Source organism: Penaeus monodon, chromosome 16 (genome assembly GCF_015228065.2).
Source record: "Penaeus monodon isolate SGIC_2016 chromosome 16, NSTDA_Pmon_1, whole genome shotgun sequence".
NCBI lineage: Eukaryota > Metazoa > Arthropoda > Malacostraca > Decapoda > Penaeidae > Penaeus > Penaeus monodon.
The window spans coordinates 34,679,279-34,689,127 of record NC_051401.1 but is presented as its reverse complement, the minus strand read 5'-3'; the positions used below and the strand labels follow the sequence as shown (position 1 = coordinate 34,689,127).

Sequence of the window (9,849 nt, the reverse complement as noted above, 5' to 3'; positions counted from 1 at the left end):
GCTTCAGTCTCTCTCTGTCTCTGTCTCAGTTCTCTGTCCCTCTGTTTCTGTCTCTTTCTTTCTGTCTTTCTCTCTTTATATACACTCGTATATATAGACACACATCTGTATATCTATCTATCTGTGTGTGTGTGTGTAAGTGTGTGTGTGTGTGTGTTTTGTTTATTTGTTTGTTAATTTGTGTATATGTGTTTGACTGATTGTCTGTGTGTGTGTTTTTTTAATCTATTTATTTGTTTATTTGTGTGTGTATGTGTCTTTTTTTATGAGTGGAGGTGGCAGCCCAAGGCCCTGGGTTCGCGCACGGTTGCCCTTCTCCTACCCACGCTGAAGGGGGGTCAGCATGTTGAGTCAAAGTCGGGGTGGAGAGGAACTGGCCATCCTACCGAAGCATCCTGTGGCTTAATAAACATGTTTCTCAACGAACATGTCACTAACATCCACTTGGATAGGGGAACTACTCTGACTTTGATATTTATGTTGGTTAATAAAACAGCCTCGCAATATGTATCTCATTTAACATGCAGCACATTTACACGCACGACATTATAGACATATTTTTACTTATGACACAATAGAACAGAACGATAACTATATATTCATATACAACATTTAAGTAACAAAAAATACATGAGCTCTCACGAACGCATTTCTAAATCATCACGTGCAAAAAAGCGTAAAGATTTGTGTTCCGAAGTGAAATGGGTAGTTCCGTCGCGTCGGAAAGGAGGCAGCAGAGCAGGGCGCAACGGGTCAGTCGACGGGCGGCGCCAGCCAAGTCTAACCTCGAGGACGTTCAACTAAGGAGTGTGGCCTGAGAGCACTACTTTTGATGGTCGTTGTGGTAGTGTATGGTTATGGTTAGACCTGGAAATACCACGATGACGAGCGACACGGTTCTGGTAGCAATGGCAGGGTTGATCTCAGAGTGTGACTTGGTAATACTGGGATGGGGGTCGCGTGCAGGGAGAGGAGGGGTTGGCCTGGGCGCAACAGGACCAGTGCTTGCGGCCAGGGTGCCCTGCGTGGCTGTGACCGCAGCCTTGATAGCCGCCTGTGGGAGATGCAAAATAAATTCATATACTGATGTTTTCGTCTTTGTAAATGAAGATGAAGCTTCAAAATAATATTTATAATTCGTCTTTTCAGGTTGCAGCAGTAAGCAAGAATAGCAAGAATATAAATATGTAGAAGTATAAAAAACAGAGTTATGATTAATACGATTAAGGTCGACATCAGACAGACGGTGGAATTAATGCACCTGGCATGGTCGCCCCGCACGCGCAGGTGGCCGTCTTGTCGCCGCCGCTGGAGCAGAAGGTGCAGCAGTGGAAGACCCCCGTATGCCTCCGCCCCAAGGCTCCGTCCCTGCTCGCATCACCCGCGGACGCGCTCGCAGACTGGGAGGGGGAAACCACCGTCATCTCCATCGGACTGCCCTTGGGGTCATAGCAAAGAAAAAAATTTAAGTCATGAACAAAAATACACATTAGTTTGGACATATAAAGTGTTTTATTTTGAGTAAATCATAGATAATATACAAAAACTTTAATTAAATTCCATTAAATATTTCCCAAACAACATTAAATATGACGATAGCTCTCTCTTTGCCCAACGACGATTGTATTTTGTGACGTGAAGACCGTCAAGAAACCGATGGCCGCGGTATCACTCAGCGTATGGCTGCTAGAGGCCACAGCGCTCACCTGAATGTGGAAGCCCAGGATTGTGACGTGCAGAAGGGCAGCAGAAGGCATCGGGGGGCTGAAAGTGATTTCGTAGGACCCGTCCTCGCGGTCCCGGACGGAACATCCGCACCTGATCGTACATAATATAGCTTAGCACAATGGGCTGTCAGAAAATTTTATTTACAAGAAAATACAACATTTACAAGAAAAAATTGATCACCCGGAAATTCATGTGGTAATTTATCTATTTACTAAAAACATTCTGCCGCGTCAACATCTAAGGTCATTAGCGGCATATTCAAAATACAGCCATAGGGTGGGGCTTGGGGGCGAAGCCCCTGAGTATAGCATTATGATAAGGTCTTGTGTAAAACCGAGTTAACGATTAGGATAAGTGGACAGAAGAAGAGGATGAAAAAGAGAAAGAAAGGGAAAGGGGGTGAAGAAAAGACCATGCAAAATTAGTTGAGTCAGGGCCCAAGATAGGAAAGATCCCATTACCTTGGGCCTCAGTGTCCGTCTCCTAAGCCCACCCACGACAACAACAAGCAAGGGACTGGGGGTAGGGGGCATGTGGTAAAAAATATCCCTGCCAGCTTAGCACTCGCCAGTCATGAACTCATCTGATGTTACGGTCGTCAAAACATTCTGTTTCTGAGATCTATGTTAACGACACAATGGGCATGTTGGAAATAAAATATTAACAAATATGTCTATATACTGCAAATTCTCGTCGAGTCTTTCACGGCCGGAAGACCCGACCTTGCTCCTGCTTATAATAAATTAATTTTATGGTATATTTTTGTAACCACAGGAATAGGTAAGATGTATTTCATTAAAAACTATATGTATCGGCATTCATTTTGGTTTTACCGTGATTCTCATTTTTTCTTTACATCCGACAGACGTACGTATATTTCTAGCAAAATAGTGCGTTGATGGTTCATTAGGACCGCAAACATTATCTCAACATGTCAATTTAATGAAGAAGTCTGGCTGTCAATGCTTTGGCGATCCTTTGTGAAAAACGTGAAGCCCTCTAACAGCGTGGAAGCTTTGAGTTTCGTTCGTATGAATACTTTGCACATCTATTAGGTATTTTGTGACATCAGAACAGCACATTATATGGCAATTTCACTGAATCGGACGGCTAACCTTTGCCAGAATAAGATTCATTCCAATGGTTAGCTTACATGCCATCGTTGCATAATATCTGCATTTGTACATTTTGATATTTAGTTGTTAATGCTTTGCAGTGCTCAAAACACGACATCTTGATGAAATAAACATAAAACAATGAGAACTCTCTGAAGTTACAAAGACAACACGCAATTAACACGCTCTTTTGCTATTGGGGTGCGTGTGCAGGCCCTGGATAACGTCATCAAGGAAGAGGCCAATATATGTAAACACACACACACACATACACACACACACACACACACACACACACACACACACACACACACACACACACACACACACACACACACACACACACACACACATAGAGATGAGTATGTATGGGCACTGCTTGGAGACCAACTCACAGGGTGTTGCCGTCGCGCGTGAGGACGGCGGCGTGCAGGTCCTCCCCGCCGTGGGTTATGGGCTGCCCGTCGGCATCCCGGGCCACGACCAATGCCATGACTCGTGCCCCTGCAGCCACACTGCTCATGTCACACACTGAGAAGTCAAAGTTTTATAATCAATGTATAGTTACGCAAATTAAAAGAATTGGATGGTTAGTACAACTACCTCTTAGGAAGCATATTTTATCTTAAAAAGAGTCTGTGTCTTTACGATCAAACCTGTGTTAGCTTTGAAGATTGCAGTGCATTCTGAATAAATGCGACTAATCTTTCTTAGCAAACTCTCAGAATACGCTTCCGGGTGTCACGCAGGTGTGACTGGCGCGAATGTTCTTTATCGGCTGTCCAGAATGTCGTCAGACCAAGGATTTACGACCTCGTGTGAGGAGGTAGTATACTGTTACAACTAAAGTATTTTTTTCTGATCAATTTTCGAATGTAAAAGTGAAATCCATTACATTCAATTTTTATGTCTAGGTTTATGAGCTTGCGTCCTCAGAACACTGTTCACCTGTTATAACATTAAACCATTAAGCTGTAGACCCAAAAGATAATTCACTTCATTATATATTGAATATATTTACATAGTTTTAATCTCGAGGTGGCCGGGTCGGCCGGGGCGTCTGCTATGACGCCATGGATTTTGTGACCTCTGACTCGGCCGGCGCGGTGCTCACGCAGGAGGGCGAGCCGTTCCCATCTCGTCCAGCCGCGAACCTGCTCGGCCAGCAGCGCCTTCGAGAAGAGGGAAGCAGAACGGCATGGTTAGTTCTATACAGATAGCGGAGCTTTAGGGGCTATGTTTTCTACATAGCTGATTCATGCATTCTAAGTTACGAAATACAGCCGTTAAGATCAGATTAGCTTACATGGTCATGAGTCTTTTCATTAAACCTTAGTTAAAAATATAAACGCTAAGATATCAATGGATGCCGTAATCTGTATTACTGAAAGAATTGAGCCCTTGGTACCGACCTGTAGCCTATGAGTCACGAGAGGCGCCAGGGCAAGTGCCTCCGCGTCGCCCGCATGGTTCAGGAGGTCATGTGTCAGGTCACATCCCTGTCGCAGCCACGACGCAATCTGGCCCGCCCGCTGCGATTCCGTAACGATCCCTCGTTGTGCTCGTTCACATGCCTGCCGCACCTACATGGGTATCACGTCTTGACATTAATGATGACGCGATCTCAGTGGATTAATTTTCCAGCAACATCACGATGGCAGTTTTGGCAGTTTACACAACAAACTTTCTAAAAATACTCATGTATGATAACTTCTCTGACACTTCCCAGTTCACGGTCGAATACTTATAGAGGATGGGAGCATAGTTAAGGACGGCTCGAGGCTTCTTCAATAGAGTTACAGCTCAAATACCGTGAGCGAGAGCAGGAGGCGACCGCCTACTCATGATGACCACTGACCTGTCTTAGGAGCGTGTGACGGTGCTCCTCCAGAGCCAAGATGTAGTCATCGATGAAGGCGTTGACCTGATCGCCGACGGCTTTGCCCCTCTGCTGCACTCTGACTGCCGCCCCCGTAAGCTCCTCCACTGTGCTCAGGAGGTCATCCATCCTGCAAGCCGACAGGAAATTAGAGTAGAGGGGAGGCATTTAACTTTCCCCTCTTGACCATGTCACTTTTTTATGTTTAAGTAATGCAATGTAGTTACTGACGGCAGGCTGACCTCGTGGATGCCTGGTCAAGCAGGGTGGTAAGGTTCCTGCGAGCCTGGGGTGCCTCCTGGTCGACGGTGAGCGTGGGGTGCCCACGGTGGAGCGTGGCGAGGCAGGCGGCGCACAATGGCTCATGGCAGCTCTGGCACCACCATCCTACCTCGCCTTCGCCGTGTGTGGCACACACAAGCGTGTGAGCGACCTCGCGGATACCCATACTACGTGCCTCCTGAAGAGAAATGACGGCGTGGTGGGTGGTGCGGCGCTGGCGGGTATGGGCGTGGCTACACAGACGGCACAAGTTGACAGGACACGTGTTGCAGCGTTCCTCGGCCACCACGTCTGGGGTAGAAACGGTTAGTTAAACGTTTTGTATTAAGCACAGAGCACAAAGCAAATCTCTAATCCTTAAGGAATTAATGCTTTATTAGTGAATCTTTTCACGTACTGAAAGCGAAACCTTTATCATGCAATAAGTCTCAAGGCCCGTGGAACACAAGGCCCTCCCTAGCACTAGAATGGTAATGACGCTACACGCTCTCCTCACTCTGTAGGCTCATGTCCAACTCGCAATGGAGCCATACTTTCAGTTACGTCATGCGCAGTTAATCGCTTATGGTCTGATGTCCAAGGAATATGCATGCAAATAAATAGAGCTAGTGAATATTAATATCTATCTCTACTTGGATATCAAATTGTGAGTGCACTATTCTAAAACTATTCATGGAACTAGTTTTTCAGTTTCACCGTCATGGCAGAGGTCGCAATACACCGTGGTGGAGGAGGAGTTGAGCGCTTCGAGGACCAGCTGCTTCTGCAGGACATAGTTCAGAGGGAAGCACTCGACTCCCCCTGGAGGGACATGTGCCTCGTAGCCACACTCTGGACACCAAACCACCCACACCCCTGGACAGCCAAAGGAAAGAGATAGAATATTTAAGCACAGCTACATCTGAGAATATTCTACAAAATTACCGCTATAACTGGTTATTTTTTCATTCTGATTGGCATCAGGTCAAGATGGCAGTCCGCTCTAACGAGACGCTCAGTTCGCTGCTTACCTCTGTCCCGCAGACCGCTCTCGGAGCCCGAAGACCTCCCGCTCGACCTCGTTCTCGAAGAAGATCGCGAGTCAATGGTGCTGGAGGGCGACCCTACCTCTTCATCCGGAAACGAGGGTGCTGGCTTAGTGTGAGTTTCTCCCTCGCCTGGCGTGGGCGTCGCGGTTTGTTTGGGGGTGTGGCTGTTGTTATAGTTGTTATTAGAACAGTTTGGGGAGAGATTTGTGAGGAGCTCTATCACAGAGTCGAGGTCATCTGTGGCGGCCCACTGGCTTTGCTGGTCCGAGCCTTGAGCAAGGTGGTGGTGGTGACCATCGTCGTGTCCAGCGGTTCCTGGGGAAACAGGAGCTGACGCATAAAACTTCGCCAGGAAAAAACAAAGAAAATATATGTATATCTATCTATCTATCTATCTGTCTATATATGATATATAATTTATTTATTTTATTGTATGCAGCATCAGAAAAAATCCCATCTTTGGTTGCCTGTGTTTCCATAATTAGAAATCCAACCAAGAGCGTCTCAGAACACGCTTTTGTAATGATGGCTTTGTAATAGTACTATTGTTCCTGGAAGAAAAAGGGAAAGCGGCTGCAGAAAATTACGTATTGAAAAATACTCATCAAAGTGAAAGGGACGAAATGTTGGCAGATTTAAAAATAGAATTCTACTGACGTTTACCTTCAAGTATTTCAGATATATATGACCATTTTTATTATTTCCTGGATGCAACGTCCTGCCCCTGGTTATTCAAGTATTACCCTGCTTACAAATACAGAGCCACACGCACATACTCACTCACTGCATGTGTGTCTGTGAGCGCGCGCGCGCGCGCGCGCGTGTGTGTGTGTGTGTGTGTGTGTGTGTGTGTGTGTGTGTGTGTGTGTGTGTGTGTGTGTGTGTGTGTGTGTGTGTGTGTGTGGATGTGCGTGCGTGCGTGTGTGTGTGTGTGTGTGTGTGTGTGTGTGTGTGTGTGTGTGTGTGTGTGTGTGTGTGTGTGTGTGTGTGTGTGCGTGTGTGTGTGTGTGTGCGTGGGTGGGTGTGACTATGGCAGTCATGTGCGCGCGCATCTGTCTATGTAAATATATGACCACATTTTTAATCAACCTGCAACTTAATTTGTGGTGATAAACTGTTTCTATTGCATTTCTTACTTTTGTCGGATGAGTCAGCGGAACACAGGGGAATCCGTTGGCACACTGGGACTTGATAAATCTCAATGAAAGCTGAGTGACAGAAGCAATGCACAGTACAAGTTTTCGTATATTTTCAAGAGAAATAACAAAGTGCGAAAATGAATACAGAGATATTACATACTGAATCAAATTGTTCTTAACATTTCGTGTATTAGTGTTATTTGAAATTAGCTGCTACGTGCAAATAACCATAATCTGTTCTTATCATCCTGACTGTGAATACACTGATGTGTTCCTTGTGCAAACGAACCTTTAGGTTACTCTCGTGTAGCCATGCTGCGTTTGACTGGATTGTGTCGACAAGATTATTCAATTTACTTTTGTAACTGCGTAGTTATCTATACCAAAATGACCCTTTGAAATAACAATTACATGTACAATGGGAATATTAAGTGTTGCATGACAACCAACATGCTATAAACAAAGAGTTAAGCTTCCGGGATAATTCCAGGTTTGACTACATGCATAATAAATAACTACATTACTGTGATTTTTCAAAATTACAATTTGGCGCGGAAAAAACGAATCAATTTCCTTTTTCTAATGAGCTCGCCCCCACGAAGTCAGTTCTTCCTCTGGCTTCATTAACAAACGATTCGCTTACGGGCTGATCACGAGAGAGCGGATAGTCAGGGACGGGGTCGTAGCCACGCAGCAGGGCATGTAAGTCGCGAACGCTACGGATGTAACTTTAAGCCACAATCGCTGGTGGAGATTCGCCACAAGCACGTCATGTGCGTTGCAGGCACAGCCATTTGATATCTTTTAAAGGTGAACATCTTGGGGGAATGAATGATGGCACTGGCGATGCAAGCAAGGTTCAGGATGCCATTATCCAATCAACCTTGTGCGGGACAGACACCCGGACCTTGCACACGGCGGCACTCGGCCAAATGTTGCGTCATTCTAAGGATACTGATGGATTAAAGGCCTAACATACAGAGGCACACGCCAGGCAACGGATTAATGGAATGAGTTCATCTGTCATTTAGGCTTTATAGCCATATAAAGTATACATATTTTTCCATATTCAAGAAGCACAAATATGAAGTTGACATAGAAGTGCGATATTCTATATGAAACTACCGCTCTAGCTGCAGTAGGCAGTAGTTTGATACAGCGTTCGTTCCTCCGTTTCACCAACTTTCGCTTCCCTAATAAAGCCAGCTCTTTCTCCTTCCTGGAATTTCAATAAATCATGCATGACGTCGAGAGGCAACACTCAACTCGAGCGTCCTCGACCATCTCGAAGCCAGTTCCTCAAGGAAGGATTCTTGCTTTCTCCCCCTTCGGATCATGCTGCGGATCTGCCTACAGCGTTCCCTCCGCCGGCGGGATCTCGCTCTGCCGAAACGCGTGCAGCTGGCCTCTGCACGAAGCAGCGCGGACGCCAACTGGACTCTTAAAGACAGCCCTCTCTTTTCGCTCATTTTTGCATTCTTGGTCTGACCTTTTTCTTAACAATGAGAAGGTAAATAAATCACATGCATAATAATAATACGCTGATTACACTATACTAAATGATATAAACCTTTACTTATGTTCCATATGATTGACATGTTAAACATCAGTCACATATATATATGTGTGTGTGTGTTTATGTATATACATACATATATATATGTATGTATATATATATATATATATATATATATATATATATATATATATATTATATATATATATGGCATGTACATCAGCACAATTTGTGTAACCCATTTGACAAGACCACGTGGCTGGTTGTCACGTGGCTCTAAGTTGAGTTAAGAACCAAATACTCAGCGAGGGCTTAGATGATGATTATATCTGACCTCGTCTGACCTCTCAGTTCGTGCCCAGTGCTCGACGTCACCAGGTCATCACCGCCTCTGGCCCATCAGGGCTGGCTGGCCCCGCACTCAGCTCTTACCCCAAGACATCGTCTAGTAGTGTGTTCCCTTTACATGTGTTGTGAGTCATAACTATGTTGACTACCATTACTGTTCACCAACAGACTTTTACAGTCTGGTGGCAAGGTAGTTGTTGCGTCCTTTTGGCTCGCAACATGGACACACAGTCTCCGAAATTCGCTCGACCAATTTTCCACGGTATGACTTTGTCTTCAAAACCACGTGAATTTTTGAAGACACTTCCTTTCCTTCACTTCTTCACTCATAGATGTGTTTAGCTGTATTGTGCAGTCTCTCTCATGTTGGTTTTGTTGGGTAAAAGTGCTAAGTGACAGCAAATGGCACTTTCTCACAATATTTTTCTGACCTTAGATCGCATTACTGTGTGATCACGGAAAGCGGTCAACAAACATGAATATCGTTCGTTAATCAAGTAGTTGATTACTTTCTCTAATTATTAGAGATTTGCATTGTTTTAATTGCAACGAATTTAACGCGTTCATGATTTTATTTTTATCACGAATATCATATCATTTAATTCTCTTCTTCCCATCTTGACTATTGGCACTAGAATGGAGCTTGTAACACAATTTTATATAAATTCATTATTTTGAGTATAGCGTTAGGGTCTTCCCCATATCATTCCCCATATCGCCTAATAGATCTACGCTCCGATGTTGCGATAGTAAAGTACAGATGAAACCGTAGTTATTCGTTCGATCGGCAACTTTAGAGTTGGTGTGACCTGCA

General features: G+C 44.7%; 1 protein-coding gene across 1 annotated transcript; it reads right to left on the bottom strand.

The window, feature by feature from the left end:
• Positions 1-501: 501 nt before the first annotated feature.
• Positions 502-6,347, bottom strand: LOC119582724 (the record flags this gene model as incomplete). The annotated part of the gene is given in 10 exon segments (XM_037931153.1): positions 502-1,054; positions 1,262-1,439; positions 1,707-1,818; positions 3,239-3,374; positions 3,865-4,015; positions 4,256-4,426; positions 4,702-4,852; positions 4,965-5,295; positions 5,701-5,859; positions 6,015-6,347. Coding segments are annotated over 10 exon segments (1,853 nt in total), but the record flags the coding sequence as incomplete, so codon positions are not given.
• Between the last annotated feature and the right edge of the window lie 3,502 nt (positions 6,348-9,849).